Raw genomic sequence first — 25,312 nt, forward strand, 5'->3', positions numbered from 1 at the left:
TTGGAAGGCTGCTCTGAGGAGGTGGAGTGGGGCCATCAGGAAAGCTAAAGCCAGTCCCCACATTGCTGGTGTTTCATCCAAGCAAGTCTTGGGAACAAAGGGGAGTGCCTGCTCTGCTCTGTGGCTCTGGAGGAGGTGGCTCCGAAAGTGGCTTGTACAGCAAGAGGCCCTGGCACTGAGCCACTGCAGGACTGACGGTGAGTGCTGCCTGCTTCGAGCGCCAGGACACTCACGGGGGGTGTGTCCTCCTGCTCTGCAGCTGCTTCCTGCTTTATCTGGTGATAAGCCCATGCCTGGACCCCCATGAGGTGTGAAAAGGCTCTGCCAGCCACCAGCCAATTGTTGGGATGTGAGGTGGGGCAGGACAAGGTGGAGCAGGACATGGGCACATTGAGACTCACTTTGGATTTAACCACTGCTCTCCCACTAATTGCAGGAGCCTGATAGCTGCAAAATGGGGTGGGGACTGTGCTGCCAGGCTGGCCCTGGGGGCAGCTGAAGGGGAAGGATATGATAGGTTTTTCCAGCCCCATGGGAGATGCTGGGAGGAGGGAAGAAGCACCCACCCCTCCTCAAGCAGGGTTCAAGAACAGCTCAGCGCAGGAGGACTGGCTTTAAGAGTTTATTTAAAATAAGTTTTGTTACAAAACAGGGTATTTTTTAATTATTAAAATACATAGAAACATCTAATCTTACAAAAGGCTAAATTTAATTTTCCCTTTTTTGTTTTTAAATAGAATACGCCGTGGAAGCGCGAGAGGAGAGGGCTGTGGTGGAAAGAGCCATCAGTGCATCCAGCAGGGGCTTGCAGCAGGAGGAAATGTACCCACAGGTGGGTCTTGAGAGGTCCAAGGGCAGTGTCATCCCCTCCCATGCCCCTGCCAACCGCCATCCCCATACATAAGCCAAGGGGCTTTTGGACTGGAGGTTTGGGGTCTTTTTGTTTGTTTTCCACTAGTTTTCCATTCCAAGACCATGTAAACAGGTATAAATATTTCAAACACTTTCATCTCGACCACACTGTGATCTCTCTTGACAAGACAACTGGTAAATAACTTTACAATAGCTTCATTTGAGACTGCTCCATGCCCCCTGGTGCCAGCTGCCACAGGCAGCCAGCGTGGGGCCCTGGCAGCACTGGCACCACGAGGAACAGCAGCTCGGCTCATGCACAGCACCGGGGGCCTTCATGCAACAACAGGGCTTGAGGAACTGACAGGGAAGGGAACTGCTGGGATTTCTTAACTTGGAGGAAGCGCTGCTCTGAAAGACAGTGGGCAGCTGCCCAGATGCAGTCTTGCAGGAGCTGTGGCCAGGATGGACCTGTGGCAGTAGCAGAGGCAGGGCCAGAGACTGGTCTGGCTCTGTGCACCCCGTCCAGCCAGATCTCATTGTAAAAGCAAAGCTGGAGAGATGGAGGGAGCACCCAGCAGCTCCCTGCTCTGGCTAAAAACATCTGTCCAGCAAAAATAAACTCACAGAGCTGAGCATCTGAGGGGGCAGATCTCTGCCCAGCACCACCGTCCCCTACCCTGAGAGGGGGGGATGGCTGCTGGGCGACCCTGACCCCATGCTGCTCATGGTAAGAGGTGCCATCACCCTCTGTGGTCATGGGTCCTGATGGCCAAGGGGACAGCACCACAGCCTCCATGTCTTCTAGCAGCCGTCTCTGTGTCACTGTGAGGGGCTGGGTCCTGCAGCAGGGTGGATGCCATGGCTGGCACTCATCACAGGGGGATTGGCCTCAGCTTCCCTGAGGGGAGAGATGCATGGGTTACAGCAGGCAGGGGCACAGCCACCAGTGCCCCAGCCCTGTCTGGTGGCAGTGTAGCAGGAGCTGGTACCACAAGCATTCCCAGGAACATCCCTGCACAGTCCAGCAGCCCTGCCCTGCGTGGGGAGCGGGGTGAAAGCAGAGCCCTCCACCAGCACCGGCCGCAGGCACTCACCTGGCAGCCACGGCTGCCCCTAAGTCAGGCTGAAATCGAAGGGGAAAGAGGTTCAGCCTGCTGGCATTGCCCTTTCCTTGCCCACCCCGAGCCATCAGCGGTGCCTTTGAACCAGGGCACTCTTGGAAGTGCTAACCATGGCTAATTAGCTATTAACTAATGAGCTGACTACAGAGCTGCTCACTCCCCACTGCAGGCCTTGCCATGGGCTGTTGGCTGGAGCCTCCTGGGACAGAGGGACCCTGTCTGGGCTCTCAAGCTGTCCCACCACCCACCTGAGGTCTGGAGCTTCCTGCGGATGGAGGCAGAGCGACTGGAGAGCTGCCCCGGGCTGGGGGATGCATGGCCCCGGCCAGGTGGTGCTGCAGGACCCGGCGAGTCACCCTGGGAGGAGAGGGGACACAGCCCCAGGGTCAGGCCAGGCCCCAGAGAGGGGAATGGGGGCAGATAGATCATGCCTGGGTAGTGGTGTCCAAATGTTCTCAGGGTGTACCATGGGGCTGCTGCAATACAGGGCTTGGAACAGCCAAGGTGGCAGCATTGGCTGGACACTGCAGTTTGGGGATAACCTGCATCCCACCAGGTGATTGTCCCCAACTGGGGCGGCTCTAGGGGAACATGCAACTGCTCTGAGGACCACATGTGGGGGCAAAACAGGGGCAATCCCTGGGGTGAGGGCGAAGAGGAAGGGCACCAGCAGTGTCTTGAGTACCTCCAGGTGCTCCTGGCTGGGCCAGGAGCCCAGCTCAGCCTTGCGGGAGACAGGACCCAGCTCCACAGAGCGAACCCTCTCGGCAAACTTCAGGGAGCACAGCGTCTCGCTGGTGTTCTTCTCGGCAGGGGAGACCTGTGCTCAGGGAGGAGCAGGCACAAAGTCACCCTGGCAGCTGCCTGTGCACCCGGGGGCTCCCCCCTAGAAACCCTGCTGCTGCTGGCCGGTGAGATGCTATTATTAACCTGCCCCTCCCAGGCTAGCCCCGTCCATCCGTGCCTGAGCCAGTGTCTGAGCCAGCTGGATTCCCTGTCACCAACTGCCCCAGTGCGAGGAGCAGCCGGGAATAGCCGTGGCAGGTGCAGGGGCTCAGGCAGCCCCCCCAGGGCTCAGTGTGGGTGCCAGCAGCTGGGAGTGGGGGGTCACAGGGCAGGGGTGGAGAAGCTACCAGAGCTTAAAATCCTCCTAGAAAAAGAGGGGATGGGGAGACGACAATAAATGAAGAGATTGTATAATCTGCTGCCCATAGGGATAGCATCCCTGTGCAGGCAGGGAGGGCAGGATTGTGGACCTCCAAGTTAATTCCCCATTCCTTGGCCTTGTCTAGGGTGCAGAGACAGGGAGAGAGCTGCTACTGGCACCACGATGGCAGACTGCTCACCCATGGGTGAGCCCCGTCCCTTGATTCCAGCCTCCCTCCCACCTGCCTCAGCACTGGGGCGAGAAGGGGCTCAGAAATCAGTGACTGGCTGTGGGGATACAGGCACCGGGTGCCCAGCCCCTACCTGCACCATCATGAGGGTCTTGCTGTCACCGCTGAGCGAGTCCTGCAGCAGGTAGGTCAGCTTGGAGTTGCGGAAGGGCACGTGGCCCTGCCGGGAGCGCAGGGCGTAGATGACATCGCCCAGGGCCGACAGGGACTTGTTGATGTGCTGCGCCTCGCGGAGCCGGCTGCCCTCCGCGCCCGACCGCCCGACCCGCTCCGAGCCTGCCAGGTCCACCAGGTTCAGCTTCCCTGAGGACACACAGCCAAACCCCACCGCTGGCATCAGTGCCCAGCCCTACACACCCCCGGGATGCCACAGCCCCGGTGCCTCGGTGAGGGTTGGCTGCGTGACACCCACCTGTGGTGCGGAGCCCCGTGCTGCGGTCGAGGCCGCGGACGGTGACGATGAGGAGGGCGTGGGAGCGAGAGCTGTGCTCGTTCAGGTTGGTGCACTCTGTCACCCGCTTGATGTGGCCAAACTCGAAGACCTGAGGGAGCCCGGGGAGTTGAGGGGGTGAGGCCAACCAGCCTCAGTCCCACCACAAGTCCCCTGTGATCCAGGGATGGCCGGGGATGTAACCTGAGCATCAGCCCCCCACGGGGTGCCTGGCCCAGCAGGGTAATGACCGCTGTCAGGTCTCAGCCTGGGTGAGAGGGAGGTGACAGGCAGGGCACTGCGGTGACAGCCGCACCCCACTAATCCCTCAGGAACTCTCTGGGCCCCACGCTTTTATTTTTAACCCCCTGTGGCTCATCCCATGGGACAGTGACCGTCACATCACACCCAGGGACCTATTTTGGTCTTGGTTACTCCCCATGGCTTCAGAAATGCTCCCAAATCCAGGAGTCACGCACCAAAGACCCCTCCCCAGTTCACTGCACCCCTGCTGCCACCCTCCTGTGCCCGCTGCCCCCATCTCCCCACACCTTATTGATGTCCTCCACGCTCTGCACCCTGAACTCGGTGAGTCCGGGCACGTAGAGCTGCCCACTGCCATCAGGGCACAGCTTGATCTCCAGCTTCTCCTGCGGCTCCTTCCCCAGCAAGTCCCTGGGCAAAGGGGCACTCGTTATCATTCCCTTCCCAAGGGAGTGCTGCCATCCATTCCACGGCTCAGGGCTGTGTGCCAACACTGCCAGAGCAGCCATCTCTTCCCAGGAAAGCTGCACATCCTATTTATAGACCTCAACTCTCTTGGCTCCCATGTGCCTCCTCTCACCCAGCTCGGACCCCGCTCCCATCCCTGCTCTGGGTTATTCTCACGGAGGAGAGCCCAGGCTCCTCCCCTCCTGTGGCTGGACCAGGAAGGAAAATATTTCTCATGCTTTCAGCTCCCAGTTACAAATTCCTAAACATAGTGTCTGTGGGCAGGGAAAGGGGGAGAAGGGGATGCCCCCACTGCTGCATCAGGGCCAGAGAATGGGAGTGATGGTACAGCTGGGAGCCTGGGTGAGCACGATGGAGCTCATGGGAAGGGCAGCGTGCACCAAATAAATTAAAAATAAATCCTTGCAGGGCCAAATGCAGTGCCAAGAGCCCTGAGACAAGCTGTGTGGCCTAGGAAGGGGTGGAGGGATGTGGGGGAGAGCAGCATGGGGTAATGTCCAAAAAAGCTTCTTCCCCCTCCCCATACCTGAGTGCCTCGTTGTAGATCTCAGCAGCACTGACAGTGATGGTGTAGTCCCAGTCGGCCGCTTTGCCCCGCACCTCGGAGAAGAGGAGCTGCAGGGCCCGCTGGTTGATCCCTGGGTTTGCTGCCGTCCCCTGAAGGATTGAGGTGACAAACGGGGAAGAAACACCCTTTGGCATTTTATTCTGTACTTTTTCTGAGCAGAAGCAAAGCTCAGGGGGATGTTGTGGAGCAGCAGTGACCATCACAGGTGCACACCAGGTCTGAGATGGCCACCAGTCTGGCTGACGGAGACTGGGCACTGCAGGGTGGGAAATCGAGGAAGAAGATGGAAACAAAGCCAAGCAAACTCACCTCCATCGTGTAGGTTTTTCCTGCCCCTGTCTGCCCATAGGCAAAGATGCAGACATTGTAGCCATCAATGCAGGAGGTGACCAGGGCTTGAACCTCCTGAAACACCTGGAGGAGACAGGGGAGAGTGAGGAGAAGGTGGCTGCCTCCCCCTCTCACACCAGCAGTGGACTGTAGCACCCACCTCCTCCTGGGATGCTTGTGGGGGGAAGACTTTATCCAGCTCGAAGGACACTTGCTTCCCCTTGTGCAGGAGGTGCAGGACAGCGTCATCGTCAGCATCAAAGGTCACAGCGTTGGCTGCCTCGGGACCGTCCCCGTCCTCTTTTGTGATGGGGCGGACTCGCCCGAAAACACGGATATTTCCTTGGAGGAGAGAAACAGGGAGTCAGCCATCAAACACGGGGTGGGCTGAAGCATCCTGCAGCCAACCAGCCACCTTATGGGGATACTCCTGTGTCCCTCCTGTCCCACCTCAGGGACACCACATGCCGCACACCTTTGAGCCGCACCAGCTCGTTGTGACACTTCTTGCGGAGCTGCAGCTCCCGCCGGTACTTGCGCAGCAGCTCCCGGTTGGTGCTGTGCACCTCCTCGATGGCCTGGCTGATCTGGGGACAGTGGAGACCAGAGGCTCAGCGAGCTCCCAGCACTTCCACCCCGCACGGAGGGGTGCTGGGTGGTGGTCCCTGGCGGGCTCACCTCAGCCCTGGCGCTGCGCAGGGTCTCCTGGAGAAGCAGGGGGAAGTCGCGGACCTGACGCTTCAGGCTGTTGTAGTCGTGGGTGAGGGTGCGCAGCGCCGGCTGCAGCGTCAGCAGGTTGGTCCGGACACCTGCAGCCACGAGGCACGGTGAGGGGCAGACGATGACACCCCAACACCAGTCAGGCAACCCTGCCAGCCCCCTGCACTCTCCTCACCTGCCAGGTTCTCATGCACTGCCTTCATCTCCACCTGGGCACGGGAAAATGCCTCTTCAATGGCGTGGTTCTTCTCCTCCTCCATTGCCTGCATCTCCTCCAGCATCTGCCCATGGGCTCGCTCCAGCTCAGCCTCGTACATCATGATCTGGGAGAGGAGCAAGTGGGGGATGACACTGAGTGAGCACCCACCTGCTGCCACACCATGTCACCTGGCAAGCACCAGGCAGGCAGAGAATGTGGGGAGAGTCACACTCAGACCTGAGCTCGGAGCTGAGCCTCCGTCTTCTGGGAGTTCTGCAGCTGCTGCTCCATCTCCTTCAGCACCTGCTTCTGCATCCCCACCTGTTCCTGCAGGTACTGGTTTCGGGACTGGGTCTCGCACAGGGCTTGTTTTACCTTGGCTGACTCCACCTCCACCGTCTTGATGATGTACTGCAGGGGAAAGCACCCACAGATGGGGTGTACTGGGGAAACAGCACCTGAAGGGCCTGGGATGGAGCTGTTGCTGGCCCAGGGGGAGATAATTTAGGAAATCATGGTGCTGTGCTGATGTGATCAGGGTAGAGAGACAGGTGGCACTTGCAGGACACCTATCAGGCACTGTAAGGCATCCAGCCCAACCAGGAAAAATGGAGAGCTCACCTTAATCTGCTGGGGCTGGGACTTGAGGCTGGCGATGGTCTCCTGGCTGTCCCGCAGCCGCCGGCTGAGCCGCTCCTCCTCCTCGGCTCTCTCAGCCAGGGAGTCCTTGAGCCGCAGCTCCACCTCAGCCAAGCGGTTCGTCTTCTGCTGCACCTCCAGGTCCAGCTCCACCAGCTTGGCCCGCGCCTCCTCTGCTTCCCGCTGCAGCTGGGACAGCTGCTCCTGCAGCTCAGCGTTCTCCTGGCAAAGGACAGGACAGCCAGGCCCACGTCACCCATAGGTGCCCATCACCCTGCCACCACCACTGCCACCACCGGCGGCTCACCTGCAGGTGGGGGCAGTCCCGGCACGGTGCCTGCTGCTGCCGCTGCAGCTCCCGCAGCTCCCCCTCCAACGCTTTCATCTCCTGCCGCAGGCGCTCGTTCTCGGCCGCCAGCAGGTCCCGGTGCTTCTCTGCATCCGTGCCACCCTGCGCCGGGAGCGGATGGGAGAGGACATGGAATCTCCACGCACCTCAGGGGCCCCAGCCCTCACAGATCCCCCAGCCCACTGCATGAAGCAGCCCCCAGTGTGCCATTCCCAGGGAGTCCCTGCCTGCCCTTTGGGAGTCACAGCCTGCTGCATTGATGAGCCTCCTGCTGCCCCCAGGGAGCCCCAGCCCACAGAGGGGCTTTCACTTCCCACCACAGGGTGACAGCCCCAGGGTCACCAGTGCCACATTGCTTTGGAGATAAAATCCCACACTTTTGTTCCTTAGTGTCTCTTAGCCTGCACGGTCCAAACTGTGACCCTGGGGAGGTTTAATCCATCTCTGCCCACCCCGTGTTCCCTCTTCCTCCTAAGCTCCAGCATCCCTCAGGGCAGTCCCATCCCAGTGCAGCTCACCAGCTCCGAGCGCAGCCGGCTGATCTCCTGTGCCTGCTCCAGGAGCTTTGCCTTCAGAGTTTCCACCTGTCAACACAGACCAGGTTAACCACGAGGCATCTCAACAGCTTTTGGAGGAGACCCCGCGGTGCCGCCCCAGCCACCAACGTCCAGTCTGGCTCACACTTTTGTTATGCTTTAATTTTCCACCTGGCTCTGAGCGCCTGATTCACATGAGCAGATTTAAATGAGCATTAATGAAAGCTTTGCTTTGACCTTGTTCAACCATGGGTATAATTTGTCCATGTTGAGCACTAGCAGAAACCATTATTTAAAAAAATAAAAAGGCATCATCTTTGGAGAAGGGAGAAAACAAACCCATCCATAACTGTGTTTGAAGAGCCAGAAGTGTCTTGTCCTGCCCTCACAACCAGCTGTGCTCTACCTTCTCTATTTTTCTTTCTAGGAAAGTTATCTTGGTACAAGGAGGGAGCAAGAGCTCTCCAAGAAGGCCACATGTCTGAGTCCCATGGGATGATGCTCTCCATCAACCCCCATCTGGCCATCTGCCCATCTCATGGGACCAGGCTGCCCTCCCTGCAAAACCAGGTGGATCTCAATAACCCTCAATCTTCTTTTTTGCAGAGACCAGTGAGGCTCTCCCAAAATCTGCGGTTATTGGAATAAACAGCAGCAGTGAATGCTTGGTGAAGCCAGCACTCTCATGGGCTGTGTCATAGTGGGGTTTACCCACCTGCTCTGTCCCTCACTTGACCACCATCCCCCAGATCCCAGCCTAGCTCCCAGTTTTCCCACTCCAGAAAGCCACCAAAGCCCTCTCTGTGACACGCCTGGATATTGCCCCATCCCAATAACCAACAAGCAACTGGCTCTCCATGGACCATAATTTAGGAACTGCTGATTAATAACCAATGCAGATGTGCTGACATGGGGCTGTAATTATTCTGGTAAATTATTCAGCCACGCCCTTGCAGAGATGGCACCAGAGTGGGCAGCCCCTCCGTGTGCCCTGTATTTGGCACAGCTGGGAGCTGGAGCACCCCAGCTACAGGTGGGGAAGGGCAGCTGCTCCCAGCCAGGATCGGGATCCCCCTCCTTCCACAGCAAATCTCCCTGGCTCTGGCTGGGGGCCGAGCGAGCGCCCAGCGCCTGAGTGGGAAAACCCCATTTCCATATCCACTGAGGGAGATTATTAAGCTATTTTTATAAGTATTTTTAAGGGAAGGGAGGTACTGAGAAGAAAAGAGTCGCGGCTTGTTCCGGGAAAGCCGCCAGCCCGATCAGTCGGCGCACACGCCGCAGCCTGCCCACCATTCCCTGTGCCGCGGCGCCCAAAAACGTCAAGGTTCCTCCTTCCCCTACCTGCTCGGGCATCTCCAGCTGCATCCTGCTCTCTGGACGTGACAGGGACTCCTTGGCAGCTGGATCTGGCTTGAGCCGTGGCCCGGCCATCCCAGAGCTTGGGAAGTTTGGGCCAGCTCTTCGCTCCGGCCGGCGCCGGCTGCGCTTGCTGCCGAACTGGCGAGCGCACGGCCAGATCCCGCTGCGCTCACGCTTGTGTCATGCAGAGCATGCCAACCAAATGCAGGACAATTACCTCCTCCTTTTTGACACCCGTGGAACAAGCAGAACCTGACTGTAACAGCTTCCACAACAGCCACATGCAAATCTCTTTACGAGCAGCCAAAATTTCCATGTCCCTGAGACGACCCAAGTACTCGTGCTGAGGATGTGCCTGCATCAGTGCAGGAGGTGGTTTTGGGGGGGGCGTGTCACAGTGGCCAAAACCTGTCCCTTCTGTGCCTTCACATTCACTTTCCACCGGCTGAAAGTCACTAAAATTAAGCTGCTAGGTCAGTCTAACACACTGACCCCGTGGCAGGATCCTGTCCTGAGTGGATGGATGACTGGTGCAGAGCTGCATCCTGATGCCCAAAGCCCTCCTGGCCACATCATGGCCACAGAGCCACACACCCTTGTCAGCACTACTGCAGTGTCACTGGGGACTGCAAGCATCCCAAGGAAGGCACAGCCAAAGCTGGTGCTCAGGAGCACCCAGCGAAGAAGGTGCTCAGTGATGGAGATCCTACACTCCTTCCAAGTGCAGCCATCACTAACTGCCACAGAGCTCCAGCCAAGGCACAGTCTGAGGCAGAAGACCTTGACGAACCCACCTGTGTCACTCTGTCCCCACCATACCTGGCCTTGCAGCTGGAGAGAGAGGGAGAGCTCGTTGTTCTCCTGGGCAGCGAGCTTCTCCTGCAGCTCCAGCAGCTCCTCCTGCAGCCGCAGCTTCTCCTTCTGCAGATGTGCCATGGAGGCCATCACCTCCTGGATCACGGGGAAGGGCCGGGCCGTGGACAGGCTGGCGCGTTTCCCACCGCAGAGCCTCCCTCCTGCAGCGTGAGCAAAGATGGAGCTGCTTAGGACACAGCCAGCTCGCTGGGGAGCAGAATGCCAGCCGTGGGGAGTCCCCAGGGGCCGAGCTGCAGATGGGAATGCAGGAAACTGGACTTGCACAAGTCCCAGAGAGGCAGCGACATGTCAGAGGTGCATCCCGAGCGCCAAGGTGCTCACCAGAGCAGGCCTGGCTAACGGTGGGGTCCAGCTGGGTGGGAGCCAGAGGGATCTGCCAATGCCAGCAGAGCATCCCAGGCCACAACACAGAGCACCTGCCCACACCAGTGCAGCATGACCCAGCCCCATCACACACTGAAATGCTGCTGCCTCACTCAGATAACAACTGCCCTCAGCACGACGCTGATTCACCCCGGCATCCTTTCTTCTGAATGAGCAGGTGCCCGTGGAAAAGCAGTGTGTGATCATGTCATTAAAGTCTGCGTCATTACACACAAACATAATGGAAGCAAAACTTAAATTATACAGGTACCCTGAATGGCCATACTGCCTAATCCTTGTGCGTTTGGCTTTCTAACCTTCCTAGTATTATTTTAAACATCACTTTCTGCATGTTAATAGAGCCACCAGTGCTGACAGAAGCCAACCTGGCCGTACATCAGAGCCTACCAAATGACCCGGTAGTTCCCAAAAAGCAATGAGCTGGCGTGACTCATTCCCAGTGTGGGATGAGGCGGCAGCGCTGACGGTCAGGATCCCGGCTGCCCGGCGCCCTTCCCTGCCTGCCGTGGATTTCAGCTGCTGCCACCAGAAACCTGAGGTTTCACAGGCAGGAGCTGCCGCTGGGATTCACTGTGCTGCCTGCAGGAAGATGCTGCCTGCTTCATGGGAAACGTCCTGGGTGGAAAAAGACAGACTTTTTTGTCTGTGAGTCAGATTTTCTATCCCTAAATGGAGTTAAGGAGGCAGCGTAACCCTCAAAAAGATGAAACTCTGGGACCAAACCACAACTCTGCTGCTGACTGCACGCCATGGGACTTATCCAGCAGCGGTTCCAGAAGTGATCAACAGGTTTTGTCTTCCTGCCATGGGCTGGACACCCCAAAACAGCACTGTCAGGCGCTGGCTTGTCTTTCTTTCCATGCTGAAAGCTCAGCCCAGCTCAGGCAGAGAGCACCATGGTCTTCTCTTTAAAATCAACACACAAAGAACCCAAACAAAAAACAAAAATCCCGCCCTGAAGTCTCCAAAGTTGTCAGGAATGCCAGCTTTCACCCCGGGGAGTGTGCAGGAGTAAGACAAAATTCCAGGAAGCACCAGGCTCCTGTGGACACAGTGCATGTCTGCACACATCATTCACACTAACCCTGGGCTGAGACCCAAGGCAGAGCCAGGTTGAGAGCTGCAACACTCAGCAGCAAGTCAAACTGCCAGGCAGGACAATCCCCCACAGATCATGAGTTCCTCCACACTCCAGCACCTTCTTCCTGTGACAGCATCCATGGGAGAGGAGATGCCAACAGCTCTGTGTTACATCTGTCCCTGGGCAGATGTGCTGGTGGCCATGTGTGGTCTGAGTGCGGCAGGCAGGGTGCAAAGTGATCCTCCTGCTTTCCAAAATGGAGAAATTTGCAAAATTCAAAAAGCCATTTGGAAAGACACCTGTTCCTCAGCTCTGCCCTGTTACCACTGCCAATCAGACCCTGACCCCCTTTCTCCTGCATCTCTGCCCCTTCCCAGCTACTTCCCCTTCCCTTCCCACCTCAGGAGCTGCTCTGGGATGCAGCTGGGGACCAGGCTAGCAGCAATTCCCGAGATGTGCCCTGACAAGCTCACACAATTCAATCCTGATGGAAAAAGACAGGAAACTATGGGACTTTGGGATTTCCCGATCCTGGCACAGCCACGCATGCTGCAAGCGTTTCCACACACGTTACATTTTCCTTAGGAAGGAGGAAACAGCAGCGGGTTCATCGGAGCTCACCTGCTCTGTTCATCCAGCTCAATAATTCATCAGTCCCTGTCAGCAGCCAGCAGCTGGCTGGTGTTGGATTCCTCCTGTGACCTGTTCCCACAGGGAGCACAGCCACACATCTACGTGCACCCCAAAAGAGGAGAGGTTTCCTCGATACCCACTGCAGATACCAAGCCCTCATCCCATCCCATCCCCTGAGCACCCGGCACTGCATCCCTGCTCTGCCCTTACCTGCTTTCTCCAGGTTCATGGTGGAGGCTGCCTGCACGGCCGCGGCAGCCGCTGCCTCTCGGGGGGCTGCAGGCGGCTCCTCCGTGGCCGGTGCCGGGGCCCGGGGCCGCGGCTCCTCCCGCCGCTTGCACGTCGTGTCCCGCAGGGCCTGTGGCAGAAACAGGGCAGGGAGAGGAGACGGTGACCGCCCGCACCGCGCTGGACACGCTGCCAGCAGCTGGCACTTCCCAGGGCTGGCCAGGAGGAGCCAGCAGGGCGGGAAGTGCAGAAGACAGAGCAGCGGAGCTTGGGGAAACCCTCCCTCCAAGGGAGTTCTGTGTTGGGAAGCTGCCACAATGAACTTATCATGTTTTTAGTTCTCCACATAAAAAACTTTGCTCAGCTTGGCCACACAGCTGTACTGAATATTTCCTATTTTTCTCCCTATGGCCTTAAAGAGAAAGAGACTCTGACTTGGAGGCACGGCTCATGCCCTGTGGGATGGAGCTCCAAAAAAATCAGAAGAAATCTGAAAGGAGCTTTCATAAGCTGCTATAAAAGGGGATGATCAGCCAAGCTCACCCTGCTCAATAATGCCTTTGCTCACCCTGCTCAATAGTGCCTTTTCTTTCCTAAATCTTATCTCAGGGCCTGTGGCATCACCCCACAGGCCAGTGATGCTGGGGAAACCTCACTCCAGCAGAGGGGCAAATACTGGGTACGTGCCAGTAATTTGGGAGTAATTTGGAAGGAGGTGGCAGCATCCTCCTGGAGAAGCCGCGTGTCTGCGGTGCCTCGGCATCTGAGACTCCAGAGGGTTTTGCCGAAGGGAATTCATCGAGGCTGGTGTGTGATAAGGTGTTTTCCTTCTTTTCAAATAAGGGGAATTTGAATGATTTGCCTGAAGCCTGGAATGAACTCGTGGCAGCTACACCAGTACGTGGTGTCCCGACACTGTCCCTGGTCGTGGCACCCTTCCACCTCCTTCTCCTCCATCCCACTGGCAAACACCACCTCACGGCACTGCATTTTCTTATCACACCTCTGCCTTGAGCTCTCCTGCCAGCATGACCCAGGAGTGACCCAGAAAATGCTATTGTGTTGTGAGCACTGCTCCCCATTGATGCCTTTTCACTCCCCAGAGATGCTTTTCCCTCCCCACCCAGGCAGCAGCTCTGCTCCAGGCACACGCTGCTGGGTCCAGACACAACCTGGTTGTGCAGAGGGAGGGAACCAGTTGGCTCCCACCTGGATGGTCCAGATGGGTGCAGGGCATCCTCCCCATCACCCTAAAGCTGCTCCCCCCGCACATGGCTCAATGTTCCTCACCTGGAGCGCCCGGCAGAGCCCACGGGGGTTGGCAGTGTCCGGCCAGCTCACGCTGAGGATTTTATGGTGAAGCAGCGCTGGCAGCAGAGGAGCCCGGGGAGAGGCGCCTGCTCCGCCCCCAGCGCCGAGCCCGTCCTGCCCACGGCCTGAGAAGGAGCAAAGAGCATCGCTGGGTCCACTGGAGCCCAGCACAGACGCAGCCTTGGGCCAGCCCAGCAAACCCACCTCCTCCTCCTCCTCCCTGCTGCCGCCACCACACCGGTGTGGCAGAGACAGCGCATGACTTTTATTAAAAATGTTAATTATGTTAATTAGAAAAATTAGCCCTCCGGGGGGCGGAGACTGCTTGCCAATGACTAGTAATGAGAATTCAGAGTGTAGCTTCCGTCTGGCCTCGGCAGGACCAGATCTGTGCCCCCACCAGGGATATGCCAAGCTCTACCCCTCGCCAAGCTGCTCCACTTCCTGCGATCCTATCTCGGAAAAGCTGCCAAAGCCAGCTTGCATCACCAAAACCAGACAGACGGACCCTGACGGCGTCACCTCCCTCCACTGCCCCCAAATATTTCCTTCATTTGTCAGGCAGCCAAACCTGAAAGCAGCCAGGGCAGCACTTCCCTGTCCTGCTGAGCCACACAGAAGGAAACAGCAACTCAAGGAGCCTTCTGCCCTGGCTGTGTCCTCCTCTGCCACAGGAAAAGCAGCTGGCAAGGGCTACATCCCACTGCTCGGGGACCCTGTGCCCCCCCACCTGTCTGCCACAAGCACTGCCACCATTGCAGGTGGCCAAATCTCTTCTCCAGCTGGCAGGGAAAAATTCAATTGCTCACAAATCAAACCTCAATAATGCAGCCTTTTCCCCCCTAAAACCACACAGAGGAAGTTGGGCTGAAGTTGGAACCAATGTCCAGAGAGAGATGTGCCCTTATGAAGTTAGTCCATCACTCTGGGCTTCTTCCCAGCCTCTAATTATCCATGACATTTTGCACACGCCATGAAAATTGAGCGTTTCCAAAGTGCTGGATAACAGGCGATGAGCTCCCCATCCCGGCACGGGCAGCAGCAGCCGTTGAGCAGAGAAAGAGCTGAAAACCCTGGTTTTGGAGGCTTTGGAGCCAACCAGCATTTGGCTGGACTGGCCCGAGCGCCAGAGAAGAAGCTGTGCCCAGAGAAGCGGCTGCCAGCACAGAGGGATGGCAAATGCTGAAGCCAAAAGCAAAAGAAGCTCAGACAGGGGGGTTCAGCCTCCCCCTTTGCCAAGCCCCATTCAGCACCACTGGTGAGGGAGGTGGGAAGGGCTGTTTCCCAGCAGGCGGCTGCAGGTTGGGGCAGGCAGCTGCCCGCCTGCCTGCAAAGCAGCTCAGCCTCCACAGAGCAAACTCCAGCTAAACTCACCCATGGGGTCCATGCGCCAGGGAGGGACAAGGAGCCTCTCCAAGGAGCCAAGGCTGGGAAGAGGCAAAGGGCCCACATTCACCCTGGCACGCAGATCACTCTGTTTTCTATCTTACATGTTAAATTTTAACCTTTTCCCTAAGATTCCCGCTCAGAAGGGCCAGGGGGGAGGTGGAGGCAGCCCTCTCATCTCACCAGCAGGCTGCCCAGAGCTTTGTGCCTGCTTCTGAGTCCCCATTTCTCAAATCTTGACCTTCATCCGGAAAGAAATGTGAAAAATGCAGGCTGGCCTGTTCCCAGCCTCTCCTTCCCCAGTGAGCAGGGTGTGAGTGCAGCAGGCTGAGCCCCAAAGGGCAAGGATAAGCCACCGCGCTGTACTCACCGTCCGGGGCAAGGTCCTTGGTCTTCCAGGCAGCTCCGGAGGGCCCGGATCCCAGATGCCAGGCGGTGCGGGATGTGATCATGGCACGGGGGTCCCGAGCACAGCAGCACCTCTGCGGAGAAGCGCAAGGACGGACATCTCAGCGTCCAGCTGTAAATCCCAGTGGGACGTTCTGGAGCAAAACACGACGGTAACACCGCCTCCGACTCCCGAAACCCGCAGGAAGTTGCATCAATCCCGTTTTTTGCTCCCGAAAAGGCGACAGCCCCGGGCTCCCTCCGTGCTCCCAGCGGATGTGACATAAACGGTGTCTGTAATTAATTTACTCATTCCTGAAGCCTCTCCAGGCCCCTCCTAACCTCGGGCTGGGGCTGACTTTAGGGAGTTGGGAACTCCGGGACCACGGGCAGCCCTGCAGCCGGGCGGCACCGCACCCACCGCATCTCGGCGCGCACAATGCCCTGCACTGCACCGCCCGCTCCGCTCCGCGCTCGCCGCTCCGCACGGCACCGCCCGCTCCGCCCCGCTCCGCGCTCGCCGCTCCTCACCGGGGCCGCTTCGGCGGGGAACAGGACGCGGAGCGCCCAGCCCACCGTGGGGTCCCTTGTTCTCCCGACCGGCGGCTCCGGGCGGGCGGGACCCGCAGCGGGGCGGTCCCGGTGCCAGCGAGCAGGAGGCGCAGCCCGCTCCCCGCAGCCCCGGTGCCGGTCCCGGTGCCGGTGCAGGAGGCGCAGCCCGCTCCCCGGTGCCGGTCCCGGTGCCGGTGCCGGTGCAGGAGGCGCAGTCCGCTCCCCGGTGCCGGTCCCGGTGCCGGTGGCGCCGCCCGCCGCGGGTAACGGGGAGCCGCGCTCTCGCCGCGCCCCGGGCGCTCCGTGCCAGCGCTCCCAGCCCGCAGACAAAGGGAGCCCCGGTCCTGCCCGCTCCTGCCCGGCTCCCCGGTGCCGGCGGTGCCGGTGCCGCCCCGCGGGGCCACTCACCGGGCGCGGGGCGGCGGCAGCAGCAGCGGGGCACCCGGCACAGCCCCGGCCCGTCCCCGCCTTCCCGGGCACTTCGGTAACGGAAGCGCCGAGCTCCGCCCCGCACTCGTTGCCACGGAAACTCGTGAAAGCCCCGACGGGCGGCGGAGGCGGGGCTCCCCTTCCCGCACCGGGCAGCGGCGGCGGCGGCGGGAGCGCGGGGCTCCGGAGCGGCGGCCCGGCCCGGCCCGGCCGGCTGCGGTGGGCTCCCGGTGCATCCCCGGGGCACCCCGGCCCCTCTGGCCGGAACCCTGGAAGCACAGGGCAGCCCCGGTGCTCCCCGTGCCCTTCCCGGGACGGCCTGCCCTCACCGTGCTCCCCTGATTGTCCCTTGCTATGGCGCTGGGGTCTCCCGGTGTGTCCCGGGCACTCCCCGTGTGTCCCGGGCACTCCCCGTGTGTCTCTGCCATTCCCACCCCAAGCCCGGTGATTTTCAGGGAGTCCCAGTGTAACAGCATCCCACCTGTGCACCTCTCCTGGCATCACTCGTCACAGGGACCCTGGGGGACCGTGGGGGCGGTGGTGCTGATGACCTACACACCCAGGACCCACCTACCCAAACTATGCCCTCCTCACATTCTGCCACATCCCCACGGCTCCCAAACATCCACTGGCAGCAGTGCCAGCTGGCACCTCAGGCTCATTGGGCTCAGGGACACAGATATCACATGAAAAACAACCTTTTTCTAACCCAGAGGCACGGAGAAAACAGTCTCACATGCCAAGACCTCTACAAAAGCCCTGGTGTCAGAAAGGCAACAGAAAATCCTGCTTTAAATATAATATATATGCATTTTTAGGGTGTGATTTGTATCTGCCTCCCTGTATTGCACACACAGCCCTCACAGTAATGGCTGGTTTGGGTGACACAAGTCACTCATGACTTGTTCACAGTAATGAGCTGGCAGTACTGGATATTCCCCATAGCAAAGCTGAACTTGGCATCCTTGCTGGTGGCAGCGAGTGCCCCGTGCCACTGGCTCACATCCGCCTGATGCAGGCTGTGTCCCACGTGGGTCTGGGGATGCGGGAGTGGCTGTCCCTTGGGAAAGGAGGGTTTGATGCCAGCCCTGTGCTGTGCTCCCCTCAGACCCCCTGTCCTCCACCTCCGATCTCGCCACACTCAGTCCCAGCCTTTTGCTCCCTCCTGACCAGGTTTGGAGCAGGATTCAGCCTTGTCCTTTCATCCTGGCCTGTCCCTCTTGGACATCCTCAGAGACCCCCCAGGAGACACTGCTCCACTCCCTGTCACCAGCCAGCCAGGTGGTGAGGGGTGATAGGGAGTCACGGGTGTGGGGGGACAAGCTGCTCTAGCCACTCACCCCAGAGAAAGGGGCTGCGAAGGGTCACCTCCATGTGCCCATGCTCCTGGCACAGAAACTTGCCCCTGAGAAGCCAATGCCATCCTGGCCTGGCAGCTGCCTCCAGCTCTGCCCTGCGTTTGCCATTCCCCTGCAGCCAGTGGAAACCTCCCAGCCTCCCCTGCCTTCATCAGAGCTGTATTGGCATTCCCAGCATGGGTCCCGGCATGGATGGATAGAGGTGTGTGTGCCTATAGACACACATCCATATGTACATACATTTATATAAAGGCCCTAAGCAGTGTCTAATTTGCATGAGTAACCCATTATCTGTGCAGCTCCTGAGGCTGGTTTGGGGATAATATTGACACACAGAAAGCTACTTTCCCCTTTCTGATAGCAACTGTAAAGCCATAGCATCGCTGACTTCATTTATGAGCTGTAAAGAGTAAAATAAATGTTTATGCAATTTACTTTAACTGGTAAGTAATTTCCTGGCTTTTGAATGCTTCAGGTTTTTAATGGTATTGCAATTATGCAAAGCACACAAGTTGTATCAATTACATCAAGTAAGTCTACATTAAGCAGGCACACGCATGAATTCCCCAGTTTAGAAGAATAACTCAATGAATAAGCATGGAGCAAAATCTGAGACGCAGGAAGGGCTCTGTGCCAAGAGCCCTATTCAAACAGTCACCTGTGAGCACTACAGAACCCACCCCTCCCAGCTGCTGGGCTGCTTTTGGCAAGGGCAGCGTGGCTCTCGGCAGGCCAGCACAGCAGGAACAGGCTCTCCAGGGATCCAGAAGTGGGGTTACTCTGGCTGCACGCTGCTGGCCAGCTACCAGCTCCCTTTCCCTGCACTGGAAACCACCTTGTTTGGCTCAAGGGAGCACTGTGGATGCCCACTTGCTGCTGGACATGCTGGGGGGCCGCGGGCAGGGGCCACACATGGCAGCCTGCGCAGGCAGCAGATACCCTGCTCACGCCCTCCTCTCTGCAGGGACTCACCCACACTGGCTGGGATAATCTCAGCCTGGTCCCCCAGCGGTGCTCCCATCCTCCTTTTCTTGGCTGTCACGTCTCCGTGACCTGAGCGAGCACCGGCTGACGACATCGCCGGAGGTATTTTTAGAAATGCCGCTTTGCAGGCAGGCAGAGGAACGGCAACGAGGAGCGGGGCTGGCCGCCAGCAGCACCTCCTGCCAGCACCCAGCAGGTAGCAGGAAGGCTCGACACATCCATGACCATCTAAAACATCTGCCCTGCGTGGACAGCACCAGCACCCCGCCCGGGGACAGTGACCTTGGCTCGGGTTTAGCTCAGCTTTCAGCCCAGCCTGTGCTGCAGCTGAAAAGCATCGCTGCCCTGGCGTGGTGAAGTCAGGCAGGTTAATTTGCCTTTTACTTGGATGAAGGGAAGCTCCAGCGATCGAAACACATCACCGAGTGGGGCCCTTTGTATTGGGTGTTTGTTCTGCCCTGAGCAAATATTTAACCTACATCTGTAAGACTGCTAAAAAATCCCCTGAATGCCAGAAAAAATGTAACTCCTCCCACTCTCCCTCGGAGCAACCTGATAACCTGGTCTAGGAATGCAGGCGGGAGTACACCTGATACCTGAAACCTATTGTCTGTTGGGATGCTCCCTGTAGAAAATTCCCACCAGAAGCATCAGACAGCGTGAGAACGTGTCCCCAGAGCACAATTAATTATGAACCAGCTCATTATTCTAATTCTGCTCCTCCTTGAGGAGGTGAGGGGATTTCTCAGCTTTGCTGAGGCATGGCTTGCCAAGCCGACATGAAATGCTGACATGAAATGCTTTGCAAAGCAGGAACGAGCCCCCTGCATTCCTACATTCCTGCATTGCCATTTCACACAATGACAGGAGTTTTAATTAAGTCTTAGCATGCTCCTGAGAAATTTAATACTGATTTTAAAGTTCCCTAGTTGCATTAATGCAGCCCCGAGGCTCTGATCCTTGTGATAGGGTTGTGTGGAACTGGGTGGAGAGCAGGAGCTGGGCAGGGGTGTTTCAAGGATCTCTGCCAAAATCCAACTCACTGGGATGCCGCTTTGGCTGGTGGTGGTGTCTGTGCAGCTCAGCACCCTGGCCAAGCCCCTCGAGCCAGCTGGGCTGTGTTTGGGCAGCCCAGGGCAGCCCAGAGCCTGTCCACAGCCAAGATCTGGCCGCTCCAGCTGGGAGCTGCTGCATGCCTGGCTCAGTTCTGCCTGTGTCCCCCATGCAAATCTCCTCTGTAGCAAGCAAATGGCAAAAGCAACACCTTTTTCAACCTGCTGCATTCAGGCAGACAAAACCTCTGCTGTGCTGGCAGCCAGGGCAGTGCCATGTGAGATTTAGCAGCCGTTGGGTGGGTGACTCTTCCACCCTTCCAAATTTCTTATCTCGGACTTCAGTGCACACCATCTAACCAAACCTCAGCCTCCTTCTCCCTTTCACCTACCTTTTATCTTTGTCATATTTTTCAGCTGGCTTCAGGAACAACTTGGGTTTGGCTTTAATGCCTGTGCCTTGCCTAAGCAAAACAGCACTGGGCTCATCCTGTGCCTCTCTGGCTGCTGGAGAACGGGGAGCTGCTCTGTGGGAGGACTGCAGCTCACCTCCTAAGTCATTAATGTTGCATGGCATTAATCAACACAGGCTCCTGCTTATAAAGCACTTCTTAGAAACAAGGCTAAGAATAAGCACGAGGTGTCCTTGCTGAGGCTAAACCCTCTCTGCTGGCTGGGGGATGCCCCTGCTGGTTGGAGCAGACCCAGGGAGGGGGCAGCTTGACACCAAGTGAATTCCATTCAGGCTATTTCACCCAGCAAACAAAAATTCAGGCTGTTCTGGAAAGATGGCTGCATGCCAGGAGGAGATCCTGGTCCTCCTGTTCTGGAAGGAGCCCACCAGCACTCCCCCAGCCAGTGCTTACAGGCATCCTTGGGACCCTCCACTTGGGACCTTGGGTGCTTTCTGCAATTCTTTCTGACTAAATGTCTGAAAATAGAAGCTGCAGGTGGACAATTGGAACCTTTTAAGAATTTTACTACTTCTGGTGCTCATTTTCTCCTTGAAGCCAAGCCCCCACAATGCCACTGAGCCTGTTACCCTGGCCGGGTGACCCTGGTGACAAGGTGTGCAAAGGCAGGTTTCCCTCTGCACAGTCAGAAAGGAGGGGAGCCATCTCTTTAAGAAATAGATTCGGTTCTCAGCAGACCCATTTATTTTTAGTGCCCTCCAAAGTGTGCTTGTCTTTGGAGAAGGAACGAAGCAAACACAGTAATTCTGAATAATTTAGGGAACAGAGTTTGGGGCTGTAGTAAATGGCTGTGCTATGCTGGGGCAGGGCTGGAGGAATGCAGGGCTCACCAATAACATCCAGCTGATGAGGGCATGGGCAGGGGTAAATCAGTGAGAGCCTCTGCAGGGAATAGGGAAATATCCCTGTGGCCGTAAAGCAGATGCAGCCATGCAGAGGAGAACAACGTGATGAGCGATGGGCTCAGCTGCATCCTGGCTGCATCGCGAGAGCTGCGCCCAACAAAGGGATGAATATGCAAACGAGGTGGGATCTTCACCGATGGAATTAAACAGCTTTCCCGCTAACCGGCTTTGCCTGCTCGATATCCAGCTGCCCGCAAAATCCCACTGGGAGTCCATCCTGGCACGGGCTGGCCCCTCAGGTCCTTGTCTCGCTCCTTCCTGTGCCCCAGGAATGCTCAGCAGGCAGGGTCTCAGGGCTGGGTGTGCGGGATGCTGCCCCCACGCTGCTCTGCAGCTCTGGCACCAGGGGGATGGAAACAGGATCCTCCCTGGGTCACCCACACCCGCTGTGGACAATGGATATCCCAGTGCTCACTCCGCACTGCTGGGAGCCCCGCAGCAGCAGTGGGACATCAGCAGAGAGCCTTCACCACAGCCTGGGCCCAGCCCTGCCCAGGTGTATTGCTAAATCCATTTCCATCCAGCCCCCACTTCCCTGGCACCAGGGGGATGCTCCCACTGCCTCCACTTGCTGCTGGGTGATCTCTTCCCCACTTTTATCTACACTGAGCGGCAGCATTCCAGCCCACCCCATGCTATCACAGCTTCCCACTCACCAAGGAAAAAGGCTGAGGTCTTTCTAGTTTAACTTACTGTAGGATATTTCATGGTAATTTAATTATTATGGACTTAACTGGGGCCAGAATTTATTTTTTTTTAATCCTAAAGTGCAATTGAGATGGTGAAGAAAACTGCGCTCAGTTAAGAGTGAGTCACCGAAGAGACCCATGAATCTACCTGCCAAAATTTTACAGGAAAAACTATGTTTTCTTGTTAACACAAAAATAGATGCATAACTACCACAGCCCCTCATCCTGTTTCAAAACAAAAGCAAAATTTCTTGTTCCTGTGTTGGTGCTTCAAAGATTCCTTCTCAGCAGACTGTAGAATTACAAGCTGCACACACAGTGCTGGGGTCTGTCCTCAAAGCAGGCTTGACACCCAGTAAGGGTCTTCTGCTTCCTGGCTGAGCCAGGAACTGGGGAAGACAAGCAAAGGAAACATTGAATTCCAGCCTCCTGCTATGGTTTGGGGAAGAGGGAGCAGCACAGCACTGTGCAAGGCTATTTTAGAACAGAAAAGTTTTACATCTACGCCCAATGAATATTAAAGAGCCACACGCTCCAGCTCTGCTGCCTGCGCCCGGCGCCGCGTGAGCTGATTTAATTCCTCTTTATGGAGAGCAGCAGACCCACACCCAGATTTTCATGCATGTGCCTTAGAGGTGAACGGGATGTGAAGGGTGAACCCGAGTCTTCTCTGCCAGGGGATCCCTTCAGCAATCACTCACAACTGGAAAAACAAGGAGGCATTAAGGAAAAGCTGGCAGCGCAGGCAGGGTTTCTGCAGACTGAGGTGGAATAGCTGCCAGCTTGCTGGGAACTCCAGGTGAACCTTCCCGGGCTTCCACATCTCTTCGCAGATCCAAGAGAGGTGTCAGGTGAAACAACGAGGGTGAGATGGAGAAGGAAATGGTACTCAAGGTGGGAGCAAGGCATGGCCAGGGCACTCAGTATCCCAGCTGAGGTGGGACCAGGGCTCTCTGGGGCTCAGGCATCTCTATTTGTTTATCTTCACCTTTAACCCACCAGACAAAATGTGCAGCTGAATTAACCCCCTAGGAAGCAACAGCAAAATAAACACAGAGCCTCTGTGCAAACATCCAGGGATGTTTCATGAAAACAACTCCAATGCAAAGGCATTGTGCTGCTTTTCATCCCCAGCCTCTGATTTTGACACAGACTATGCCCTGCCTGCCCCCAGCCCCCACCACTGCACTCACCTGTGGAGCTAACCAGGCCAACCCTGGTCCTGGGCACTTTTTCTGGAAGCATCCTCCTCCGCAGGTGAGTCTCCTCATGGTGCCCATGGGTGTGCAGAAGCCCTCGAGGCTGCGGCGCTCACGCTGCGCGCCGTGGGCAGGGATGCTCTCCACAGCCTGCATCCTGCTCCTCCTGCTGCTCCCCCAGCTCCAGCCCTGCACCGACAGTCCTGCCAGCACCCACAGAGTGTGCATGGCTCAGCACGGCCTGGGAAGGGGTGCTGAGCTCTGGGGATGGTCCCTGGGAGCCCCTTCCAGCCCCTCTCAGGCACCAGGAGTGAGCCGGGCTGGCCGATGCTGGCAGCAGCTGCCTGGGGTGGGATCCTTCCCCGTGCTTTTCCACACGTGGTGCCACAGGGCTGGCACACCAGCATTGAAAAATCGTTGTCCTTTCATCAGAGGCTTTGCTGACTCTGTCTCAGCCTCAGGGGTCCCTGAGTGCAGCCCCCCTGCAGTTCTCCTCTTCCCTGGCTATGGACCAGTAAATGCTGCTGTGAAGAGGGTCCCTAGGGGTGCCTGGTCCCAGAAGGGTCCCGGTGCTGGTGCAGATGGGGTGGTGGCACTCCCCAGGGATGCTCCCCTCACTCCAGCCTCCCCAGCAAGCCAAGGCAGAGGATGGCTTCTGCACCCAGCATTGCCTTCCCCACTGAGTTTCTCAGCCCATCTCTCGTGGCTCTATCCCACCCGTGGCCAGAGACAGAGACAGCACTGTGCCCTCTGCTCCTGTCTGCCCGTGCATTAAGAGAATGAGAGCTGATTAAAGTCCATCCCCTCCTGAGCACCATTGGTCCCAGCAAATTGCTGACACCACTGATCTGGGGGCAGTGGCAGGCAGGTGGACTTCCCTCTGCCCACAGACACCCAGTTTTAGATGGGTTTGGGGCTGCTTTTGGATCTGGGCATTTCCTATGGCCACAATAAGTGCTTTAACTGCAGAAAATGAATGTGTTAATTTGATTTTCTTTTTTCTATTGTCTGTGAAGAGGCTGGTTCAGGCAGTGCCTCTCCTTGCAGCCCTGCTCCTACGTTGCACAAGGATGCCAAGGTGGGATGGGAAGGAGCTTCTGTGTGCCCACAGCAACTGGAAGGCCCCTGTAGCACCAAAAAGTCTCCTGTTTCTCCAGGCAGGCCAGCTGGAAAGCCCAATTTCCCTCCCATTAATCTCCACCTGCCAGCACTTTCTAGAAGGCAGTTAAGAACATTGAAACTGGGGAGATTTGCAAAATAAACAGCGATCAAACGCAAAGCCCTGGGTTCCTGCTCCGAGGGTGTCTGCCAAGACACACAGATCGTATCGGGCTAATTTACAAAAGGAAAACCGCCCTAATTAGTGTTCAGGAAAGCACTTTAATGAGAAGAGCATTAGTGCAAAAAGCAAGAGTGCCAAGAGGTCAAGCTGTTCCTAATGCCAGAAAAACAGGAAATAGGGCATAGCTGATCTCTGCCCACCCAAGCCGCAGCTCCATTTCTCATTTTTTTAGTAATATCTCAGGCTATTAGTGAGGAATTTAAAAAACCCGGAGCGTAAAGCCCCGTGGCAGGGCAGAACCTCCATCAGGCTCCGATCATCGCGGTGCCAGGTGTGCAGAGGGCTCCCGGCTGCCACCTCCTCTCCTTTTGGGGCAGAATGCAGGGTTTATGGGGTTTCCCCCGGGAAGGGAAGAGCAGAAGCCCTGTCAATGCCACCTCCCCATCCTTTTTGGGGCAGGTTTATGGGGTTTCCCCTGTGACGGGAAGAGCAGAAGCCCTGTCAATGCCACCTCCCCATCCTTTTTGGGGCAGATTTTTTGGGGTTTCCCCCGTGAAGGGACGAGCAGAAGCCCTGTCGCTGCCACAGCCTCCTGTCGGCTGTGCCGGTGGCCAGTAACCATGGCAGCGGAGGGGTTTGCACGTGATATCGGCATTTCTGCAGCACAAAAGAGCCTCTTATCTGGAATGAGTAACTGGTCTGGCTGCTCTTCATTCCTCCGCTTATTGCCGAGGCAGAGCATCGCGGGGCATGTGATGCTCACCATGGGGCAAATTCGGACCATCCGCGTGAAGTTCACCTGGGACACGTCCAGATCATCCACAGGGAGAGGCGCTGCGGCTCCGGGATGCCCTGGATGCTCCCC

General features: G+C 57.3%; 1 protein-coding gene across 7 annotated transcripts; it reads right to left on the reverse strand.

Moving 5' to 3' along the window:
- Nucleotides 1-587: 587 nt before the first annotated feature.
- KIFC3 (kinesin family member C3) lies at nucleotides 588-23,915 on the reverse strand. 7 transcript variants are annotated; one of them, XM_038148090.1, is made up of 22 exons: nucleotides 16,485-17,059; nucleotides 15,508-15,619; nucleotides 13,731-13,876; nucleotides 12,423-12,570; nucleotides 10,058-10,254; nucleotides 7,859-7,924; nucleotides 7,299-7,442; nucleotides 6,974-7,213; nucleotides 6,590-6,763; nucleotides 6,329-6,476; nucleotides 6,112-6,242; nucleotides 5,909-6,020; nucleotides 5,594-5,775; nucleotides 5,413-5,517; nucleotides 5,062-5,192; nucleotides 4,355-4,478; nucleotides 3,786-3,915; nucleotides 3,447-3,676; nucleotides 2,662-2,796; nucleotides 2,225-2,333; nucleotides 1,950-1,978; nucleotides 588-1,753 (listed from the first exon to the last, which is right to left on the reverse strand). In XM_038148090.1, exons 1-21 carry the CDS (start codon nucleotides 17,004-17,006, stop codon nucleotides 1,974-1,976), a joined length of 3,291 nt encoding a protein of 1,096 aa, XP_038004018.1. In that variant the 5' UTR covers nucleotides 17,007-17,059; the 3' UTR covers nucleotides 588-1,753; nucleotides 1,950-1,973. The 7 variants fall into 7 exon arrangements, with proteins under 7 accessions (XP_038004018.1, XP_038004017.1, XP_038004023.1 ...); XM_038148089.1 differs by lacking the exon at nucleotides 1,950-1,978 and having other exon boundaries at nucleotides 16,485-17,058; XM_038148091.1 differs by lacking the exons at nucleotides 1,950-1,978; nucleotides 16,485-17,059 and adding an exon at nucleotides 23,160-23,915 and having other exon boundaries at nucleotides 1,728-1,753.
- Nucleotides 23,916-25,312: the final 1,397 nt, after the last annotated feature.

Source organism: Motacilla alba, chromosome 11 (genome assembly GCF_015832195.1).
Source record: "Motacilla alba alba isolate MOTALB_02 chromosome 11, Motacilla_alba_V1.0_pri, whole genome shotgun sequence".
Taxonomy (NCBI): Eukaryota; Metazoa; Chordata; class Aves; order Passeriformes; family Motacillidae; genus Motacilla; species Motacilla alba.